General features: G+C 40.9%; 2 protein-coding genes across 2 annotated transcripts in view; one reads left to right on the top strand and one right to left on the bottom strand.

Moving 5' to 3' along the window:
- The first annotated feature begins 318 nt into the window (after positions 1-318).
- On the top strand, positions 319-23,538 carry EMP2 (epithelial membrane protein 2). Its single transcript, XM_069809937.1, has 5 exons — positions 319-460; positions 16,405-16,516; positions 18,673-18,766; positions 20,073-20,219; positions 20,803-23,538. The coding sequence occupies exons 2-5, from the start codon at positions 16,439-16,441 to the stop codon at positions 20,985-20,987; spliced, it is 504 nt and encodes a 167-aa protein (XP_069666038.1). The 5' UTR covers positions 319-460; positions 16,405-16,438; the 3' UTR covers positions 20,988-23,538.
- ATF7IP2 (activating transcription factor 7 interacting protein 2) overlaps positions 9,123-24,126 on the bottom strand; it is a 37,590-nt gene continuing 22,586 nt past the window's right edge. Inside the window, exons 7-8 of the transcript XR_011329285.1 lie at positions 10,124-10,178; positions 9,123-9,710 (exon numbers count right to left, since the gene is read on the bottom strand). The gene's annotated coding sequence lies outside the window, so the exon portion shown is untranslated. The remainder of the gene's footprint in view (positions 9,711-10,123; positions 10,179-24,126) is intronic.

Below are 24,126 nucleotides of genomic sequence, written 5' to 3'. Positions count from 1 at the left end.
GGCGGTCGGCCCGCTCCCGCCTCAGCCAGCGCCGCAGGGACGGAGGGCGGGGGCCGCCCGCCGGCATCGCGGCCGGCCGGGGCTCAGCCCGCCCTGCCCAGGCGCCGCGACCCGGGGGCGCCGCCGGGGCAGCGCTCACGGGACCGGCCCCGGGCGCCCCCGGGGAGGGCCGGGCGGCGGCGCGCCTGGATGCCCGCCCGCCGCGGAGTGGAAACGGGCGGGGAAAAGTTTCTCCCGTGCTCGCCCCGTCCCTCCCTCCCTCCCCGCGCACACACACTCACCCCCCCCCCCGCCTTCGCAGGCGGCTGAGGGGCACTTTCGAAAACTATTTTCTTTCCACACCCAGTTCGCTTCTGACATCATTTCTGCAGGAGGGCGGGCGGGAGGCAGCCGCCGCCAGACGGTCGCAGCCCGCGCGGAGTGCTGCCCGCCGGCCCCGCGCCGCGCCCGCCCCGCGCCCGTGAGTAGCCTCGGCCGGGCGGGGGGCGCGGGGGTGAGCGGGCGGGGGCCGGCGGGCAGGGGGAGGCTTCGCCCGCCAGGGGAGGAAGAAACCGCAGGAAGAGGGGGACAAGGATAAAGCCGAGGGTTTTGTTTACTGCGAAACAAACTTTACGTCGGCACTGACGAGCCGTCTGCCGGCGCTGGCGGGCTCGCTCTGACGCCGGCCGGGGAGGGCCGCCGCCGCCCCCCCGGGCGAGCCCCGGTCCCGGCGCCGGCCCCGCTGCCTCAGCCCGGCCGCCCCGGGGCGCTCCGGCCGCCCCGGGGCGCTCCGTCCGCGGGAGCCGCGCAGTCGGCTGGGCAGCGGGGCGGCGGGACCGGGCGGGAAAACGGGGCGCAGCGCGAGTGACTCAGAGGCCGGGCCAAAGCAGCGGAGAGTTCGCTGTCCCCACTGCGATAGTTTCTGGTGCTTTGGTTTGGGTTCTGTTTGGTGTTTGGTTTTTGGGTTTTTTGTTTTTGTTTTTTTTTTTTAAATGTACTCTAAGTGGCGTTTGCGTGTACTACGGTAACGTTTGATTGTTTTTGGCAGCTGACCCCCCCTAGTGGAAGGAAAACACACTCATACATAATTCAGTGCAGATCTCGGTTTGTGAAGTTTTTGCCAGAGTTAAACGTTTTTCCACTTGAGTCAAACTACAGTTTCAATTAGCCAGTCTGTCTTTCTCACTGGTGGTTTTTTTATTGTCTGTAATGTCCAACTGACACCCGGGAGGTTATGTGCCAGATACCAGACAGGCAGCTTTCAGTAACATGGGTTGCTTGTAATACTGAGTATTGAATTTTAGAGGTCAGCTCCTTGTTTGGGCATCTCTAGGAAGAATAGTGCACTGCTGTCCTTTCCTCAGCAGACGTACCCAGGGCTTGCTCCTACTCACAGAACGCTGCCACCAAGAAACCTGCAGTTCGGCCTCTCTGTTAATTTCTTGGCAGAAATACTTTGTTCACTTGGTGCAGGAAGGTCTTTTTTTCCCCAACACCTGGCAATAATATGTAAATGATCAGCAATTATTGCAGTTGAGCGTCTTAGAAGTATCTTCTGACTTGATACAGGGCTGTGAAGAAACCCACCGAATAGCTGTAAAATACACACTAGATTTGCTTATTTTCTTTAGGAACTTGGGAAGTAAACAGCTATGGTTGGCTGATCTCCATCAAAAAGAAAAAGTAGTGCTTTCTCTTCAGTTACTTTCAGATTCTGTACGTACAGTGCTGCTATGTTAACTATGTAAAATAAGCCTTCTTGCCTGCCTGAGCAGATGTTTTTTCTGTCAAAATAGTCTGTAATGACTCTTCCATCCAGACCTGCTCTCTGATGGTGATTTTGAAGGCTTTGCTGTCCAGGCAGGGTAGAGTAGTTCAGGAGGAGAGCCGTGAGGCTGGACTGCCAGGGCTGAGATGGCAGGTGGCTGCAGACATGGACAGGCAGGAACCCACACAAGTGGTGGGGGAGTACTGGGCATGAGTTTCAGTGAGGGGAGAAATGGGAATTGCGGTTTACTGGAGAGTCCAGCTACTTTTTAGTAAGAGAGTGGGTGACATGCTAAGGAGTGCAGCTGGGGTATAGGTACTTACCACAGCTGGTAAAATCAAAGTGGGACTGGAAACAAAGGTGCATGGAAAACATGTTCAGCAGAAGCTGATGTGAGTTTATTCAGTATCAGATGTAAGGACTTGACCTTTGCTTCAAAGACATTGAAAAAAAGAACTCTTGCTATCCTCTGCATCCCTTTATGAACTTGTAGAATAAAGTTGGAGACTAGACTGTTGGGATACCTGGGGGAAGATTCATCCTCCATGCTGAATAAAGATGTGTACAGATTTTATCATGTCAGCTGCATGGCTGACATGGATGTTACCAGGTCAGCTGCCTGCCCAGCCAGGAAACTAGGAGTTATTCTGCTGATAGCCATCAACATTAACTCAAGGCGAAATGCAATAATACCATGAAAACCCTTAGGAGGTGATCAGTTTCTTGTTAGTATGCTCATTTGGGAAGGAAAATGGTCTGTTAATATCATTTAAAATAAAAACAACATACTATCAGTAGACAAGACACTACTGGTGGTGTATTCTTTATTTGTGGTCGCTGGAAAGACTTCTGTCAAAAGCACCTGAACAGTGTTGATTATGCTGTGGATCTGCCAGTGAGGAAAACCAGTGTATTCTACTTGCTTACGCAGATTTAAAACCTTGTTAATAAAGGAAGTTATTCAACAGACTGAGTAGGTCAAGACTGAAGGCTGCTGCAACGTTATTCTCTTAGACCAGGGTTCTGTCTCAATTCTTAGATGCTGTAGTTATTGTTTCTGGCCAACATTGCTTAAAAGAAATTAACATCTCTACCTTCATCTTATACCTGCTTTCAGTTAATGCGCTTTCTACCCCTTGATTTATTAGCATCACTCACTTCACAGTTGCCTTATATCTTTCTCTTACTTCCATTGTCATGGCTTTTCTTTTGTTGTCTTGTTTGTCTCAAGGTTGTTTCCTATCTTGATGTTCCTACAATGATTAGAAGAATGTTGTACTGATGAGTCCCACGTGGATATTTAGAGGAGCAAGACCTTTCTCCACTTTTGCTAAGTATATTAGTCATAGCCTGTCTCCTTTCATAATGCTGTTTCCCTGTCCATTTAAAAATGAGATGGATGGCAGCACAAGGAGACTCTTCCCTTTTCACCTGAGTGGTTTGTGTATATTTTGGTTTTCCACTTATACTTCATGTTCTATTTGTGTCTTGAGCATCATGTAAGACATGACACCACCACATAAATCAGTGCAAGAATATGTTTAATTAAAGAGATAAGCAGGTCTCTGGGGACAAGATCTTTTCTATTGCTAGCTGGCAGAAGATGTACTTTCCAGGTCCTACTGCCATGTTCTTATTGGAAGATGACCCAGCAGAATGAGGCACTGTGTTATATAGGAACTGATAAGAAAGAGATTTACTCTGAAGTGTACCAAACACTTTATATAAAATCCATGCAATACTTAAGCACAGCCAAATTTGAAAGTAGAAAGGAATGCACAGCTCTTATTGAGATCAAATTGGTGTCAGAGGGAAAGCAAGGGAAACAAAGCATAGCACTAAGGAATTCCATTCATGGAGCTGTTCAACATTTGTTAGGGTTGGTTTGTTTTGGATGCTCAAAGCAAACCAGTGGTCCTTGTGGTGGGGTCTCAGTGTTCGCTATTTTTGTTGAAAGCTTTACTATTTTGGAGAGAAGATAATTTTGTAAAATATATCTCAATATGTCAGGTGATGCTCATAACTTCATTAGAAAGATAAGCATCTTAATTTTTAGAAAACAGATCTTGCTGGGTGGGATTCAAGAGAAAGCCTGATGGCCTGAATACATCCATCAAAGGAATTATTATTTCTTCACTGAATGGGGAAAATGTAATTACACCTTTTTGTTTTGCCTATGAAGTTTCATGGGCAGGTTTAATGACGGTATGTGCATGCCAGGTGAAGCCTCATAATTTGGGTGTGACCTTAAAATACAACCCTCTGGCTGTGTAGAGATGTTCACAGGAGTCTGTAGGTGGGGCAGAAAGTGGACTGACTCAAACACACCTTAGAGATGGCTATAGGATATGTATTTATGGTTTACTTCACTGATTCTTAAGCACCACACTGTGTTTGGAATTGCACAGGCTGCAAACAGCCAAGGTGGGCAGTATGAACTCTCCCCCAGGTGTTTAATGCAGGTGTTAAGTGTCCTGAAATACATCAAAATTATGGCCTTCTTCCAGGCAGAAAGTGACTTTGGAAGTCTCCAGATATCCTTGTTGACTGGCATGTGCTGATGGTGGTCTCTGCAGTCAGTCTGCAGACTCATCTGGTCTCTACGGCTGACAGTTCTCAATCCACGGCAGCAACAAACCAGCCGCTTAATTCAAACGCAGAAACAAGCTGAAGTCGAGCGACTGCAAGGAGAGTCTAATGTAGAGCTGAAGAGAGCTGGCTGAGCCTGCCCATTTATCACGTGTCAGCTTGCTTGGCGGAGCCTTTACCTGGCACTGTGGCTGGTACGAAGAGATGTGGCTCTGCAGCGACCCAAGCACTATACAGGCAGCCAGCCTGGTCGAGGTGGAGCTGTAGGGTAGAGCAAAGTTGACACAGGTAGTAGCACGGGGTGACTGGGCTCTGTTTCCATAGAGCAGCCAGAGTGTAGAAGAGCAGTGCCACTAGCGTGCTCAACTGTGCAATGAAAGAAGTGTTAGGAATCCTTCTGCCTGAACTGGTAAAGTTCACATGGCAACCTTTAAGTTTTACTTTTAATTGCGCCAGTTACAAATTAGAATGTAAAAATGACATTCTGAAGGTAGGCTGAGTATTAAATCCAATCATATGCTACAGTATTGCTGTGAAACAAAATAGTAGTAGTTGTGGAAGAGTTTGCTCTTTTTATTTTATAGCCAACTGTTGTACTGTCAATAGAGATGTATTTTCACACTCTTGATAGATGATGTGTAAACTCTGAAATAACCAAACCCAAAATTTCTCAATACAGAGCTAGTCAAAGCCAAATCAAAACAAGCCGTTTGAAAATTTTACAACAGTGAATGTAACACATTTAATTGCTAGCAATTTCCATAGAGCATCTGCCAAAGTTAAAACAATATCAGCTTTCGTTTCTACTGAATTAAACGCATTGCTTTCAATCTGGAAAGACAGACCTTTTCTGCCTTTGTTTGTTGGTTAATTAGGTGGAACAACATAAATCATTCTAGCTGTTCTGTTGTGTCTGGAATAATCTCTGGATAAGCAGCAGTCTGTAGTCAGTAGAGCTCAGGGTCTGAGATTTGCTCTCAGAACTATATTAATGTCTAGAGTTAAGGCTGCAGGTGTGTTTTTTTTGCTTTTCATCGGATCAGACTGAGGACACATTTAATTTGTCAACCTGATGAAAAGGTCTGGTATTATACTTGGTCTGTCCCTCCCTGCCCTGCCGAGTTATTGAACAGGGACAACCTCGACACCAAAATCTAGCCACGCAGTGATTGAGCAGGGGTGAGGCCAAGCCACACCTCAGTTCAGTTGTTTGCTTCAGAGGCAGGTTCCCAGGAGGCTTCTCATAGCTCGAATAGCTTACAGGTACACCCCCATGTCATCGTCCCAGCTCCGCGGAACGGCTGTCTGGTTCCCCCAGCCAGAGGCTGGGCTGTGCCAGCAGGCTGCAGGGAGCTCTCTGGTTCCTGACCACTGCTCTTGAGTGCCGGGAGGCAACGGTGGCCCTTGGGTCACCCTCAGAAAAGGGGGACAGGCCTCGCTCACTCTTGGTAGGTCTATCACCCACCTGAGAAGTGAATCCTCCCTTAAAGCTGATTGTGTGTCATCAGTCCCATGATCACCGCTTGTATTACTCCACTGTACGGATCAACAGTCAGCATTGCTCTCAGCATTACCTGAAGTCTTCGAAAGGCAGGGCAGAATTCAGTAGGGTGCCGAGGGCACGGGTATCATGAAAAAGCATGTTGCAAAACATATGGAGACCTCAAGGAAACTGTTGGGATAGCCTTCACAGGAGTGCAGAACTGGAGCGACCTCTCGGGTCACCAGGTCTGCTGCCCTGCTAGCATAATCACTGGATAATCCCTTTTTGTGGAGGCGGGTCTTTTTTTCCCATGCTGTGGTGATTGTAAGGTTGTTCCAGAACCTGACAGCTCTAAGAGTTATAATTTCCATCCTAAATGAGCTCACACCTGATTTATAGCCATTTATTTTCATCTTTAGGTTAAACAGTTCTTTTTCCTTCCATGTGTGTGCCTTGACCTGCAAGCAAGTATATCGCCAGTCTGTCTTCATCTTTGAAAATGAACAAGTCAGAACGAGAAGTTCTTGCCTTGTTTAGCTTAGGAAAACAAGCTTATAGTACTTTTAGACCAGCTTGATTGTTAAGAACCTTTTAATGTATACCACAACTTTGTTTATACTGAAGTGATATCTGGTGCACAACTTAAAGCAAACTGGCTGAACAAAGAGGATGCATTGAGCACCTGAAATGATGTATGCTTTTTTTCAATTTCTAAGCATACAATTAAGCTCTACCCATACATACTTCCAAAGTTACAAACGTTTTGTAACATGTTTTGCAGATGCCTCTGTGAAAGCTGAGAGAATACATTTATGTTTTGAAAGAAGCCAGAAACTACAGTATACAAGCAGTTCCTTCTTTCAGATTACTGCTGGGTAATTTGAACAATATGTGCCCTTTGAGAACTGATCTCTTGAACAGATTGCTTCCATGGGGTATCTTTCATTAAAGACCAGTTTTTGTTAGCGTTTTTCCAAAGGCATGTGACTCTCAGCATAAGCTGAAGGTGGATGAGCAGACGGTGAAGGGCACAAGCAAGGGCTATGATGGGAATTAGAGATGAATTGTAACCATTTCAGGTGTTATTTAGTAATAAGGCAGGCTACCTTAAACCACTGTGGGTTGTGTTGGGATTTAAAAGCAGACATAGAACAGGTTAAATCTGAGATAATAATTATCTAGCGTAAAAGTGCAGTTACAAGAAACAGTGCTTTAGGGAAAAAGAAGAATATATGAAAGATTTACTTCTGAGGAATATTGCTGGTTGGTGCTGCTAGAGGAGGAGAAACATTCTGTTTCTGCTGAACACACAAAAACCTCTAAAGAGCAGTTTTGAAAAGATGAAGGCTTAAAGACTATTGTTCAAATATGCCTGTAGTCGAGGGTCTGTCAGTGCAGGTAGCTGGCTTCTGTCCCTGCTACGTTGTCTTCTCAGTGTATAGTGGCTGTTACATTTCTCTTCCAGGTTTTGCTGGAGTATTTGAACACATCTCTCTTGAATCTTTTAAGCTTGAGCCTATTTTTTAGGATTTTCAGGTAAGATGTCACAAGATGCTCATTTTCCCTGTAAGTGCCACTTCCCCACCCTGCAACAGGGCATTGTGTTTGTGTTTTCCCATAGGTCCTGCCTGTTTTCTTCTGCTCAGTCTGCCCACAAAGGCTTCATGGCAGAGTGACTTCCCTCTGCAGTGCACACAGTAGGGCCATAGTGAAAGGAGTGGTAGGGCAAGTCTAAACCAAGTCCAAACTTGTTTGCAAATAAATGACCGACACAGTTACAGAAGTGGCAGCAATGCTGGCATCCCTAGGTCAAAACTTTATTAAAAGCATTCCTAAGAAATTAGAAACATCAGCTTCTTTGGGTCTCAGTACTCAAAGCTAGCACTTTGCGTTTTTGCTGCAATTTTTTTCTTGTTTTTGTTTGGAAACATACGGGATAGCAGGGTTATAATTTCCCAATCTTTGGAGTTCTGGCTTAATAGCATAGATCTAATGAGGAGGACAGGGTAAGAAGAAACAGAGGAATCCAGGGAAAATCTGCCCGGCCTAACTGTAAGCATGGTCTTTTGGTAAATAGGTAGGGTTTCTGAGGAGGAGCTAAGATTTAGTGTTTATGAAGTAGATTCAGAAAGAGCTGAAAAGGTGCTTCGGTATCCCCTCACACATAGGTGATAGGTAGGCCAAGAACATGAGCTTATTCACTCTAAGTTTACTATTGTTCAGGTGGTCCCACACAGTACCAACAGGATGGACAAACACCCAACCATCGTAATAACAAAAGGCTTTATTAAGCTATGGTGCACGTTTATATTAATCTTGGTGCACAGAAAAAGCAGACCTCAGGGGTTTGGTTGCAAGCAAGATTTTCTGAAAGAAGCTAGATAAAAACTAGGTCATACCATATCTTGCCAGTTTGTCTCCAAGCCCCTGTATTTCATTATCAAAATACAAGCAGCCAACTGCTTTAATTGTGCTGGAGGTTGCTGGGTCTTAACACAGCCTGCTGCAAGGGCACCAACAAATCGAGATCTGGCAGAATGACCCTACTTTCATTTTCTGCCATTGAGTTAAAAAAACATAAACGTAATTCAAATAGAGCTCTAGAAAATGGTGTGAATTAATTTTTGCTGTATTGATTATTTTTTTTTTTGCCTACATACAGTGATTGTGTGCAGGGAACATTGTTTCATTTCCTTCTGATTTCCTTGCTTTGTGATGGACTTTGAAAAGGAGCTGGAAGTGTGAGAAGCTCTCTTCCTTCCACATAAAATAAGCAGCACAAACAGCTACGGGCTTGAGTGTATTCTCAATTAACAAATTGCTTATAAGCAAAAAGAGCTGATGGTGTCTGTGCCATCTAGGGGCTGACGGGACACTTGGCCCTCTTGATTCCAAGTCCAGCATCAAGCAGGGGCCTGAAATTTTATTTCTTGAAGAGCATACGTTGTTCTTCATGCTTAGCCTTACACCAGGAAAAAATGGGGTGGGAGCCTGTCTGCTGCGTAGACTGTTACTCTTATTTTGCTCTTCCCTCCCGGGTTCCCATTCAATATCGTAGCTGTCTAGTCAGAGCCCATGAGCGCTTCTTGGAGGTTTGCTGGCTGGCTAAAGAGATCACTGGCTGAAAGAGGACATACTGTTTCTGTATTGACTGTTAGCTCTGTAATACCTGAGTGTGAAAACAGCTCATAATTTGAGTCTACACCTGAACATGAAGAATAGGTCGGCTAGGGTCTAGTTCAACAATATGTTTGATTCCCTGAAAACAGAGAGTATGTGAGCAGAAATACAGAGACTTCCACATCTGTTGGTAGATCTATATTTTTAATTACCAAATGACACTTGTAAATAAGACTTTAATAAAAGAGAAAGCTCATTTTCTCTGTAGTTTGTACACCTGTGAGCTCTAACAGTAGCAGCTCACTTCATGCACCAGAGAACTATCAATACGTTTTTCAGGGATTATTGGCAGCAAAACCTTTGCATGCTATTTATAAATCTGCATGCAATGTTAGCTTCAAGATTAGCACTCCTGTCCTATGAAATGTTTAAAAGGCTGGTTCCTTAAAGTAAGGCTCCCAAGTCATCATCTAAAATAGAACTAGATTGCTTTAGTTGTATTTTCTTTTCTTTTCCAATATGCATTGATGACACAGGAAAAAAAATAAGAAAGAAAGGTACAAGGATGTGCTTGTCCTTTCGAGACTTCTCCTTGCATGATAGGATTCTTCTGTAGCTGACATGGAAAGGATCCAAATGTGTCACAGCTGGGGTGTGTGCACAGCAACACCCAGGGGTGCGCAGAAACCCTGAGGACAGTGAGGATGGGCTGCTGTGCTGGGCACCTCTGTCAGACCAGCCTTGCAGCTCGGGCATGTGGCCAGGTTAACACTGCAGCAACAAAAAATGACAGACAGGTGGTCCAATGGAAATTACTCAAATGATGGATTAATGTACAGATACCACAGACTGTGAATAGGGTCAGAGCAGTAGTCAGCTGGGAGAACACTGGAAGGGAAAAGTGTAGAAAGAAAGTGTAAGAGTTTGGATATTATCTGCCTTGTTTTAAGGAATATCACTCAGTAAATTATATCTTGTAATGTTGGTGTTCCCAACTGTTAAATTAACTCAGGCAGAAAGAATAATGAAATTGGAGTAAGTTCTTTCAACTGGTATAATTATTCCCTTGGTGTTAAATTTCCTGATTTTCTTGTCCTTTATGTTGTTTGATATTTAGGCATTAGAGGATTGTTGAAATCCTCAAAGTTCTTGCTAGTTTGGGAGAATCTGCTGTCTGAACTTACTTCACTTTTGGTTCCAGTTCTGGGAATCACAGAAGAAAATCAGAACCCTTCATATCTGGTAAAAGAAAAAAAAAAAAAAGAAAAAAGTTAACAGTATCACTTTGTTCCTTATAAACCAGGGAATTTTATGCATGTTTAGAGACAATGGTACAGGCAAAACATGAGCCAACTCCTGAGTTCTCTGTCATGAGACACCATGAGATGTGGCACAAGAACACTGAGCAAAACAAAGTGATTATCATGTAAATCCAAACATCTTATGATGCATCACAAGATGACAGACTTCTCATGCCACCAGGATACAAGCTTTTTCTTCTAATTTCACATATACAGACTTAATTATAGCACCAAGGGGCAGAAGAATTGATAGTTAAGGCAGCTTGCTTTGATTCAGTTTTACACCGGTGACCTCAAGAAAGTTCAGCTGAATCAAATGCTTATTGATGGCCCAAAGACCTGCTGTTCTAGTTGTAGTGAAAAATCTCAGTGCAGAAAGCTGCAGGTATGGTAACTTGTTTAGCAGGATCCTCTACCCCTTCTTTTGGGTGTGTCTTTTCAGCACACTAAATGTGGGTGATGAGCAGTTTGCACACCTCCAGCCTTGGTCTGTACAGAGCAGGAGCTGTTCTGCACAGAGCAGGAGCTGTTCTGCAGTGTTTCCACCATGGTTCTAGGAGTATAACCCGGGATTGTCTGTGTTGAGATTTTCTTCATACATGGACTCAGATGAAGATGATACAAAAACCTGATTTGATCTTAGGAAGTGAGGGCAGCAGACAAGGTTGTAGGATAAGCCTTAGCCTTCTCAATGCAGATGAGCACATGATAAACATACTGTACTATGCACATTTCTCTGGTTGCAAAAATCAAGTATGCACAAACATGAGAAATAGCCTGGCAGCAGAATCTAACTGCATGGGAAGAAATGAAAGCATGGGTTGTGGAGATGACATCTGGACTGGAAAGTAGTGATAAACCTTCTGCTAAGAACTGTCAGAAACAGAGTTTTCCTTTTTGCTTGCTTGCTGTACAAAACAGCAGAAAAAATTCAAATAGGCATGTTTCTTTGTACTGCTGGACATTGAAGATAAACGTTATCTTGAAGATAAACTGAGACTTTTTTGGGGTGGTGGTGTGGAGTTTGACATAGGTGGCAATCCAGTTTTGTGATGTGTTTGCTTACTACAATACAGAAAAGTTGGGAACCCTGGGCTGGATACTTTTTTTTTTTACTGTGCAGTTCTGTGATCGTTGTACTGCTTTATCTTGTAAAAAGGTACTTGCCTTTGCATGTCTAGAAGATTATAGCAGAGGCCCTTCTTAGCCACCTCTTGTGAAGCACATCAGGCTCTCATAACAAAAGTGCAAACTACTGCTTCCAGTAGTCTGCATTACTGAAAAGATTAAAGATAAGTGTGACTGCTGCATTTATCCTCCCTGTGCAAAATAAGGTAGCACTTTAGTATTACCCAAAAACAGTTGTTCTGCACTAATTGAAAAAATATTTGTTGTTAATATAACTGGCCTTTTGTTTTCAATGTGTTTTGTGTAAGTATCCTGCAACTTAACAGCATTTGTGGGAAACCTTATTACCACAGCAAATCTGGATGTGTTCAGTAGGATTCTCATAACTTACTCTTTTTGGATTCAGTGGCAGTCTGCACTTCTAACTCAGCTGTACCTGCACATTTCTGCCTTAAAACATACAAGTGGTATTAAATGCTGAGGCTTGCAATTGAAGAACTCATGTTGACATCCAATGTCATTCTTACTATAACCCCAAAATCTTTTTTTATGTCACATGTGATGAGCTAAGTCAAATTTTATGTTCTCTTTTGTCAGAGCTTTGTTGGAGATCAGTACAGGGAGGTTCCTGAAATAGCTATGGATTGACAGGAGAGCAGAGCTGGAAGGGACCTTCGGAGGTCTCTAGTCCAGGCTTCTGCTCCAAGCAGGGAGTTAGTTCAGGATGGTCTGGGCCTTGCTTCAGTCAAGTTATGAAGATGTCCAAGAATGGAGATCCCACAGCCTCTTGGGCCCTGTTCCAGTACATAATCGTGCTCATTAGGAATATAATTAATACGTTTTTCACAGTTGGAATATTCCTTGTTGCAACTTGTGACTGTTGCCTCTAGTCTTTTCATCATGTACTTCTGAGAAGAGTGGCTCCATCATCTCTATTAAAAGACAACTATAGTGTGTCCAAAAAGCTTTTCTTCCGTGTGTGTGTGTGTGTAAAAACTATTAAAAGAATTCAAACCACTTTGGGGAATGATGAACAATATCTGTTGCATCATCCCAGTCTTCATCCAGGCCTAAAGGCAGTGTACTTGAAAATCACTTGACTTGAGACCATAGTGTGTATTACTTCAAATGATAGAAAGTAAATAATTACTCTGCCCAGGAAGTTTTTTTTGGTCCATAGAAATATGCTTATCTATAATCAAGAGACTGAAACAGAAGAGTTGAGCAATGGTTCATTTAAGAGCAAGACTCCTGTAAGAGCAAGAAACTTTTTCATAGTAGCATGTATTAGCACTGATAATAGGCCAGTGCTTCCAAAGCTGCAAAACAGCCACAGAAAAAAATACTACAGGATCCCCTATCACATTACATATTGATACCAAAGTTTTACTTGAAGAGTCTGATCATTTCTATGCATCTTCTTAACATAGTTGTTTGCAGATTCTTGTTCAATGCAATAGCACAAAGTACTAGATTCCCAAATGTATGTGATTTAAAAATGTATTTTCTGTTCTTATTAACAACCCCTTTTAAGCAATACTTTCTTGTGACTGCACAAATTAAATGTAAGAGATGATAGGATTTTAATCTAACCCAAATTGCTGGTTGTTCTGTTGAGCAGAATTAGTTCAACCAGGTTAAACAGTAGTGCTAGCTTATTTGTTCTTGCACGTACCCTCCGTTTTGAAAGAGCAAAGCAAAAGCCACTGCCAGGTGGCGTGCTGTTGGTTCGGCAAGCTTCCGCAGGAGTTTCAGCTGCTGCTAAACGAACCGGGGACAATTGTGAACCTGAAAAGAGCCCTTGAGAAACAGTTAATGGTGAATAAGAAACAGAGAGGACTACAGCTAGTATGCAGAATAGGATGTTACCAAAGTGTTTGGTTAGTAATAAATTATTAAAGCAAGCATTCTGAATGTTAATGCAAACAGCATTTTCAGAAATTCTCTCTGTGAAAACAACTGTGTCCTTCCCTTGCTCATAGAGAGAGGAAGGGAGCTGCCGGCTGCTGGGGGGTACCCAGGCAGGCTGTCCCCAGAGGATCAGGGAAGGAAGAGCTTCTTGCTGAAGGAGTGGGAGGATCTTGAGTCTCCAGAAGAAACTTTTAAATTCCAGCATTGTCTGGAGTGCAAGAGGACTGATAGCTAATAGTCCCCCCTGAGAGATGAAGTCCAGAATTTCTGCCCTGAGAGACACGCAGCTACTGTAGGAGCGTCTGCATCGTTACTGGCTGCATCTTAGAAGAAGGGAGCTGCTCTTTGCATTCTGCGCACAGATTACAGAGTTTAGCTGGAAGACCCTCTTCCCTTCATTACTCCTTGTGCAGGCTGTGATGAACCAGCCTTGGTCTCCATGGGAAGAGAAAGTTGCTAGGAGTGATTGAAGTCCACAGATCTTTCTGTGTGCACCTCTGGGATCCCTGCTCAGGCACAACATGACTGAGTAACGAGTTCTTCTTGTCTTTTCCTGGTATTAATTGTTTGGAATTGGTCTGTCTCCTTCCTTTCCCCCAGTGTATTTAATTCCCGTATCTCTGTATAGTTGTTGTAGCACTGTGTGCACAGAAGTTGTAGCAGCTCGTGAAGGGAGCCATTACCAGCAAGTCAGGAGGAAGTACCTAAAAATGGCTGCTACGAAGGTTCTTCAGAACAGAAACATGAAACTATTCCTACTGTCCTTTATTTTTTTGTAAAGACAAAACAGAAAGCTGTTTCATTCAATCTTGGCTTTATTTGGGTAAAACATAAAATGTCTTCTCCTCATCAGCCATACGTGTGTATCCATCCTGTTTGAAACACTTCTGTTTATGGCTGAAAGCAGTAAAACAAAAACATTCACTTGATTAAGGATTAAGTGGATTTTTCAGTGCTGGCAAGTCCTGATTTTGCAAGATTGTTTTTAATTAGGTTACATTTTTCTGACTCTCTTACTTTATGATGCTTCATGTAATAAGATGAAATTGTATTGTTATTCTTAAAATAATACTGAGTACAATTTGATTCTCTCTCCTTATATGGCAGATGACTGTTGCATTATTGTCTGCTTAGATACCATCAGTGCAACAAATGAAACTCAGAAAAAAACCCAACCACAAGACAAGAGAGTCCTGTGTGAATGCTGGTACATTTCACAATGAAAATATTTTGATGTGGCATTATACAAAACCACAAAATATCTTCTTTTCCTTCTTCCTTCCTTTCATTCAAGAAAGGCTTGATAGAGAACCATGAATGACATTTCTAGAAGCAGAACTAGATTCAGAGGATCCTGAGTCATACAGCAGAATTGGCTCTTTGGAGGAAATTACCACTTCTGTTCTTTGTTGTGGCTGAGAAGGCAAAGTTTAACAGTGAGAAAATAAGAAGGAATAAAAATTTGAGTAGCTGCTTTACATATTTTAGGATTTGACTTAGTTTTCCCGTACAGTCATTCCAATTAGATTTGGATATAAGGTTATCCGATCAATTTTCATTTTCTCAAAAGCACTTTAATACTGTTTGGCTTTGTGCTTGTTATAACGGTGTACTGCAGTGTAACGCTATACTGCAGTGTAGACGTAAAGGATTAGTCTGGAACTTCTAGTCTCTATTCAGCGTGTTTATATGCTGTCTGTTATCTTTTTGTTAAAGTTTTGCAGAGTAATTGTATTTTGACCTCATCAAAATGCCAGTGGAGCTGCTTTAAAAATGCTGTCAAAGTAGTCCTTTCATTTGGTTAAATTCTGCATGTGGTTTGTGATTCTAATAAATGGCAGTAAGGGAGAGAGGGTTAGACATGAAAAAATCATGGAAGTCTTGAAAAAAATCATAACTGCCTTTTCTTCTAGATGTTTGCTGTGTTACATGAATGGGATCATTTGACATAACAGAATGTCTCCAAAGCAAAGGAAGTGGAGAAACATGCATTAATGTACTGATGAGTGATAACATGCAGATAAATGCTACAGAATGGTGCATGTTAAATGCAACGAAAATATCTGCAAGACTGCAGATGCCTTACAGAATATAGCATATATTAATTGGCAAGCATTTTTACGCAACAAGAAGAAAAAGATAATAGATATACCAAGCAATTGTACATTTCTGTGTATTAGTAACGGTAGTTTTCCCTAACTTATTTGTTATATGCCCACAGATTTCTTGGGGATTACAGTTCAAATGAAGTTTGTAGATCCTTTGTACATAAGAATTTTTTTTTTCATTTGAGATGTGAAATGTAATAAATGGGTTAGATAAGGTAAGAAGATAATAGGTAGACTAGAGAGAGTATTAAATGACTGAACATAAAATAACTAACTGGATTACTACATGATTAATGGGTTTATTCAACCCTACCAGTCAGAGCAATTTATTGGAGAAAATGGTAGCCCCGAGTCATTCATCAATGGATAAAACGTGTAACTATATAAAGAAAGGGCGCCTATATGGGACCTAAGGTACAACAAAGCTGTTACTAAATCTAGGAGGTAGTTCCTGATGCACTTAATTTTGTTCTACAAGCATCCTTTCAAAACCTGCGTTTCTTCCTACTTTGAAAGCATGGTTGAAACAAGACCTTACTATAGCCAGTGGAAATTCTAGCATCACATGCAAAGGAGGCTGTCATTTGAAAAGTACTTCTCTAAAAGTCAACATGAAGGAGTGTTATATCCTTGCTGGAGAAGCACACAGAAAGAAGCTTCTCTCTGTGTTTATTCACTGCAGCCATCCCACTGGCAGGTTGCAAAATGCACCTCTTGGCTTTATTTCAAGTTGTGATTCATTTTAACACCAGCAATGCTAGTTACGTATCACGTGTAACAAACAGAAAGCTGTTATGCTGATGTAAAGTCTGATTAAGTGAAATCTTTCATCTCTGGAGAAAGAACACGTGCTGTGGGCTCACAGTGCATACGATGTTCCTGACTCTAACAGCACCTCGCTCTGAAATACACTCACGCTGGGCTTGACTACTCACAGCCACAGTGAAATAGCGTAATGACAGGCTGATCCGTTGGCAGCTTTTAAAGACTGTTCATATATGCTTTTATTTTTAACAGATTTATCTCAGACTAAAGCCTCCACAGATCAAGGATGTTGATTCTTCTGGCTTTCATTATTGTGTTTCACATAACCTCAGCAGCACTGCTGTTCATCTCAACTATTGACAATGTAAGTGTCATTTCTTCTCTTTTTCTTTCAAACACACAAGTGTTTCTTTGCTTCATAAAAATGAAGTTAGTCTTCTCTGGTTGTCTTCAACTTGCTTATTGAGAGCACAGAACTTTGTTAGGCACTCCTTATACCTTTTCGTAACAAAAATGCCTTGAATACGCATGTTGCTGGTATACATGGATAAGAGTATACAAGTACATGCCATGCATTTGTATGGCATCATGTTATAAGCCCATGTTATGCAGCTAATCTTCTCACCTGTGACATATTTGGCCAGGGAGTATATTTACAAATTGCAAGGTAGAGCTATGGGACTCCATTCAGCTAGACATGAGGGGAAGTGTGGGGGGAAATCTTTCGTCCTTTTGTGTCAAGTACGTGAAATCAAACCGCTCATGATTAATGCTTGGCGATAATTTCAGGCAAGGTATGCTTTCCCTCAGAAGTGGTTGTCCAAGATACCCACTTAAAGCATGAAAGAGACACCATGAGTTTATCTGTTTCCATTCAGTTGAAGCAGTTTCAGCACAAAGTTTTAGAATAATTTAGCTTGCATTCTTTTCAAATTTCCTTTTTATTTTTGTGACCAGAAAGAATTTACGTTCCAATATTTACATCTAGCTCTTAATTGAATTTTCCTCTTTCCAAAACAGCCCGCTATCCTGATTGATACTCTTAACTGTGCACTAGAGTCTGTCTTTCTCTAAGAGGTTCGGTGTATGTACAGGCTTTTAGGATTAAAAAATTGTCTGCTGAAAATACCGTAGTCAGTGAAGCTGGTTTGAGTCCCATAGTCTTTTCCAAGACTATGCTCCAAGTGACATGATGTATTACCCACAACTTTTTATTGCAAAATTGTACAAACTCAGATGTTACCTTTCAGTCAGCTACTTAATTTGTTCCACTGAAGTAGGTCATTAATTGAGCACTAAAGCAGGTTGTCTTACCCTGCTCCTTTGAATATTTAGAAAGCTAGGGCAGTGGACAAAACAACTTATTCTTAGTTCAGATCTGCTACACACAAATCAAATTATTATAGAAATCCTATGCACTCTGCTTTTTGTCATTAGCTATTTTTAAACAATTACAAACTTAAACTGTGTAACCACCTTCTATGAGATTTTATCATCCTGAGAGGCTTTTTGTAGTCATAAACATAACTCTGAAAGGATTATATAGTGCTCAGAGCTGAAAAATAATACATTGAACTTGGACTGCAAAATCCAAATGAATGTCATCCTGAGAAAGTAATGCTTTTTCTTAAAACACAGTCTTACTATTACACATATGCCTACTATCATAATATATGAGTTTTTATTGCAGTGTTGTTTGCAAAGCTGCACAGTAAGTTGTGAGGTTTCTGGAACATCTATTTAAGCAGCAGATGCTACCAGGAGTCATATTTAAAAGTCATATTTTTCCAACTCTGGTCAAAACAAAGGCCTGGATAGCTATCGGAACGGGAATGGGTTTCCTGAGGAAATTCCACTTGTGTGGAGTGCTTGGCATTTCCCAGGCTACCGTAAAAATCTGTTCAGTCACTGTAGTACCATTTTGCATTCAATGTTAAAACATCAAAATAGAAATACCACAGGAGGATCTTAATCTGTCGCTAGCCTCTTCCAGTCAGATGCCATAATCTACATACTGCATTGACAGCACAGCTATATTAAGTTGAGATTAATTCAGTTCAGTATCAGGAACCAGAAAATGTATAAAGGACTTCTGTTTCGTAGATGTATACCCTGCTATTTCCTGCGAATTAAAAAATGCTGTGCTTTTAAAGAGTTGTGCATCCTAAATAGGGTCCGGATAAACAAAGCAGATCTTGTCTAGGTATCTTAAGGAGTGAGCAATCACTGACTATCCAGAATTTCTGCCCAAACAGTGGAAAATGGGATATTTATGATTGCCATTCCCTTGTCTATTTTACACAGGTCTAAAATGAAAATGACATGTGAATAATGATGTACCCTTTATTCCAAAATGCCATTAGACCTCAATTTTAGTTTGAGCGGTTAAGTATCAAAAATGAACAGAAATTAGTTCCAGCTGATGTATATGATCAGGAGACACTCGGACAACTAGGGGGTTTTGTGGGGGTTTTTTGTTGTTTTTTTTTCCTGGAAGAGCCCTTTACTTTTATTTTGCAGGCTTGGTGGGTAGGAGATAATTTTTCTACAGATGTCTGGAGAATATGTGCCACGAATACTAGCACCTGTGTGGCTATTACTGATCAGTTCAGAGGTGAGTGTCTCTCCATGCCTATGTCAGTTCCTTTGGCAGGAGATCTGGTGAAATCGCTATGAAATGTGCAGGGGCAATAATATATTTGTTAAAAAATCTGCATGGTCTAACTACTCAGGTCTTCTAAAAACTGTTCCAACAGTTTATCTAAGAGGAAAACAGAGGGAACTGTCAGGTGCACTTGAAAGGCCAGTGCAAGAGTAAACACAAAGCAGCTAACAACGAGTGCTAAAGAGTTCTTAAAAAATTAGATCAGGTGAAAACAGTGAAGTCATCTGAAAGTGTGGCTGAAGTGATAGAATTTGCGTCAGAATTGAACTGAGCTGCCTACAGGCATGGGGGAAAAAGTGGAAGAAAGTCAGAACACAGGCTGGAGTTTTAACAGGACTTATACAACACAGCCCAATATCCTGCTTTACAAAAAAAAAAAATTGTAAAATGTTACATTTACTTTATTTCTACACTTTCAATCTTTGTGTATATTAAAGAGGTAGGTGATTTGAAGAGCCATGTACACATAAAGTAACTTTGCTTTCCGAGCATCAGGTTGGTTTAGGGCATATCTATGCTGCAGTGAGATAAGATGATCCATTACACACAGGCATTATCTAAGCTAACACGAATTTAACAAATTTGCATTTGATGTCTGTATTACTACGCATTCATGGAAATCAGGTACCCGAAGTAGCTAGATTGTAAGTAGCCCAGGTATGTCTGCTGTTCACAGACCTACTAACTGCAGTGTGGCTATGCTAGAGGAGAGGAGCTTATCTATATAGCTTAGCTTGTCTGTTGCAGCAAAGTTACACAAAGCAGCTACATGCAGTTACACATTTATTGGTTACTTTACCTCCTAGTTATGGGGAAGTAATTGACAGGACAAAAAACCTGAATCAAAGGAATCTTTTGTGCTGAGCATGGATATCCTGTCTGGTTACATCTTACTGGGCAGAGCTGTCTGCAGGTCTGGTGAGAGGCTCGGGTCTGCATTTGTAAGCTATTTGAGAGACCTGGCAGTTTCACTGTGCTTTTAGTACATTGATGGTAGCAAAGGATGTGGTGTGGGAGAAACAATCTCTTCGGTGTTTTTATTCAGTTTTATGAAAAGCTTTTAAAAGTCCTTAAACCACTGGCTGTATTAATACCAAGGAATCAGAGAAGAACCACCCTAGGCAATGCATGTACAACTGGTTTGCTCTATCTGCTGAACTCCTGCTTACAGAACATAGCTCTGCTTCTCTACTCGTTGCAGGAGTAGGCAAAGAGAGAAACTGTATTTTTAATCAAGGCTGCTTTTGTTTTGCAGAATATCAATCAATTCAGGCTGTTCAGGCCACCATGATCCTATCTACTATTTTCTGTTGTGTGGCATTTCTGGTTTTCATTCTTCAACTCTTCCGTCTAAAACAAGGAGAAAGATTTGTGTTAACCTCTATTATCCAGCTCCTGTCATGTGAGTGATTTTTCAACACTTGTGACTTTAATGATATTTACATGAAAGTAGGAAAGGGAAGGGGAAAAAGATTTCAAAAAGAATGAGCTGCATGAGAAATTTGTAGGGCTTTTGAGGCCATAGCTTATCCTTCATATTTGTTTAAACAGTGAACTGCTCCATTCTGTACTATTTAGGCAGTTAAAACATGGATAACATCACTGCTCAGAATGAAGTAATTTAAACTTTGAAGGGAAGAAATCTGAGATTCTGGACTTCTTGAACAAATTAAGTAACTCTAATTGTTACAGGCAGGTATTCCTTTAACTTTTTGTTACTCTTTAAAATTGTCCAGATGTTTAGAATCACTTTGTGTTCACTGCAAATGACATAAATACACAACAGCACTTCAAATTTAATCCATGCCAAAAAACCTGAAAATGTGTCCTGAAATGCTCCCAGTTTAGTTTGAGGATGGAAAATGAGTGCCTACAAGAAAAGGACATTGGTGGAAGCAGCTGACAGAAGAGAGGCAGTGAATAGTTGTTATGCATACTGATAATATTTTAAGATGCTAAACATTACTATTTTTTTCCTCCTCCAGGTCTGTGTGTTATGATTGCAGCTTCCATTTATACAGATAGGCACGAAGAACTACACAAGAGCAATGGTTATGGCACTGAAGTTTCTAAAGGCCAATATGGCTATTCCTTCGTCTTAGCCTGGATTGCATTTGCCTTTACTCTGATCAGTGGGGTTATGTACCTAGTATTAAGGAAGCGTAAATAAATGTCAGCAGCTAGTTATTTCTGTCACTACAGTACAAAACCAAATTCCAGTAACCATTTTGTATATAATCATTTACATGGTTTTGTAGTAAAGGTATTGTTTCTCTAAAAATGTACTGTGTTCTTGATATGAAACAGAATTTAAAAAATGGCAGGTTTAATGGAATGTCTGGCACCTACAGGTCAGGGGTCTGAGCAGGACAGAGCCAAATTGCTTCTTTTACATATTTCATCATCGTAAATGGTTTTCCCTTTACTAGACATTAACAGTTTGTTCCTGGCCTCTAGGAGATTACAAATAAAGCCTGTGCGAATTAATTTGTAAGCAATATGCTAACTGTGTTCCTGGACCAGATGTATCCCTTTGGAATGGGTTAAATACAGGGGGAGTAAAAAATAAGGCCCAGATCACAGTGAAAAAGCAAATATAAAAGCCCAAAGCTGCACTTGGTGCGTCTGTTCTGGCAGAGGACTAGTGTTCTGCTATTTATAATGTGCAGTAAGTGTCATCAAGCTTTTATTAAAACCACTTACTTTGCGAAAGTAAAAAACTCCTTTTTGTAATCCAGCAAATTATTCTCTTGATTCTCTTTCACATTTAATTTAAACATACAGAGCCTTTGGTGGGAGAATTTACCAGCAAATTCACTGTGCAACTTCGGACCGGAATAGTCTGAGAAGTAAGAAATACCCCACTCAAGTCCTAGATCCTTTTATTTTTATTTTTGCATTGTGCAGTCTTTCTGGAAGGAAGAAAAGGGAAAAAAAAAAAGCATTACCTTGCCTACAGCTTCAAATTTCTAAGCAAATTGGTGATCAAGCAATGCCAAATCTAGGTTTTTACAGCCAAACTCAACACGTTTATTACACCGGGCTTTTATATAGAGATTGATTTCATGGCTAATATATCATGTACAAAAGCATTCCCTGAGTCTGCCCATTAGGAAATTGGCCTTTAAAAAATTCATTCTAAATTCCTTTGTAGATTTTACTTGAACTAAACACTCCTACTAAATAAATCAGTGAAATTACTATGCTTATTAATCCCAGGATAGTTTTTCAAGATAAAATGACTTGGTGAGAGAAATCTGTACTGTAATACCAGGCTTAACTGCTCAGCAGTCTAATACTGGCTTTGCCCAATGGTGATTTTGGAATTGGGAAGATCAGTGTGGAGAATGAATGAAGTGGCTTTTTCTGGTTAGTCACAGCTTTGATGCTTAAATATAGATTTGACCTTGTAAAAGCACTAACCATTTATTTATTTCAGTATATTCACTACAGCTGGCCCAATACACAGGCAGTAAAAAAGTAAATAGGTTTTGAATGAGGTCTTGCACTTAATGTAGAACAAATTCGTTATCACAAAGTAACGTCGATACTTACTGCATTATATATCAACTGATGGTCTGACCTATTCCTTCAGATAATTCATCCTTGAAATTTCTCACAAAGTAAAAGTTCAGGTGCATAACTGTATACAGACTGACTCCAACATGAGTAATAGGTCGTATAGTTCCATCTCTGTTCCCTGAACATCCTAAAATGCTTCGGCATGTACTACTTGTCTTTTGGGAGCAAAGAAAGCCCAACAAGACTGTCAAGAAATCAGATGAGCAAGCAGGGCAACACATTAAAAATAGTAATAATAGTAAAAAACCCAAATCAATCTGAACAAAATGCATTCTCATCAGTCTAACACGATGCTAGTATTTTGTCAGGTTTTTTTTTTTCTCTTATTGGGAATGCCCTCAATTTCAAGAATTATTACCCTACTTTTTTAAAAAAGTGTGTCTACAGTTTGCTGAATACATTTCAGATTCAAAACCTGAATTTTGCTAGCAAGCAGAATCTGTGTTAAATAAGCAGATGCAGGTTTAAAGTTGAAAGTAGATAGACTATTAGAGCTAGTCTAGGCATTTTTCTAGTTTTATTCAAACATGTAATAGTAAGGGAAATTCTCAAGCAAATACAGATTGAAACATGTCTAGAAGACAGACCTGTAAAATTGTACGTTAAGCTGTTAAGCCACTGACTTGGAAGTGATGCTTCTTCAGTTTCTTGCCTCGATAACGCTCGGGTCATTTATAGAGCAAATACTTAAAATAAAGATGTATATATACATGAACACACAGCTTAATTCCACAGTAAAAGCTCTGTCCCTTTAATGAGAAGTGAAAAGCACGCACACCATGGTGTACAAACAGCAGCATATACATGATACCACATAGAATGGATGGGAACGTTCTGTATACCAAGAAAACAAATACCAAACCAGTTTGAACTAGAGTTTTAACAGGACAAACACGTTTTAGGATATTCTTTCTACCTGATATGCCTTTAAAATATACCATTTTCTATGCTCTATATATTCTGAAACTGTACATGAAAATAAAACAAATTCTTGTACTGTAATAGCAAGCTCAATACATTTAGCAATCTGACCTTGTCTTTAAGCTTGGGATATATTTACACAATGTTGGATGAGAAGTAGTTGAGTATTTGTGTGAACAGGTAAAATTAAATTCTTCCTGCCTGTACTAGAACCGCAAGCTGGTTATTTTTGTCCTTTGTTGAAGACCTTCCAGGGTAAGCAGAGAAAATATTAGCGTATTGAACATTTAAGCGTCTGGTGTCAGAAGAATAGCTACCAAGTAATGTAAGATCCACAGATGCTCTGATAAGTAGTTTACTTGTAAGGGGATTTTTTTCATCATTTGCAGAAACAGCTGGGTATTTAAGATGAGGTTGAGTGCCTTGACCATGTGCGAAAATAATGTTAGAAACAGGCCAGTTAACATCTGTATCTGCTCTGGTCCAAGCTTCAGGTTTGCACTGAGATGGTAACAACACAGATCGGTTTGTACAGATTGATCCAAAACACTGGCCCCCCAAATCCCCAGAAACAATTTCCCAAACCCCACAAAATTTCTGCCTTCTAATCATAGTGAACAAAAGGGAAAACTCCAAGCTATTAAAATATTCATTAGCAGCTGTGAATCTACCTTGACATTTTTTACATGGCAAGTAAGCATCTGAAAGCAAGTACAGGAAACAATCTTGGAAAACAAATCTAGAATATTTATGTCAATATACTTTAAAAAAAATAGGTATTTTTTTAATATGTTCCATCCAGGACA

The sequence above is a fragment of the Haliaeetus albicilla genome, chromosome 22, assembly GCF_947461875.1.
Source record: "Haliaeetus albicilla chromosome 22, bHalAlb1.1, whole genome shotgun sequence".
Lineage (NCBI taxonomy): Eukaryota > Metazoa > Chordata > Aves > Accipitriformes > Accipitridae > Haliaeetus > Haliaeetus albicilla.
This window is presented reverse-complemented; position numbering and strand designations above follow the sequence as displayed.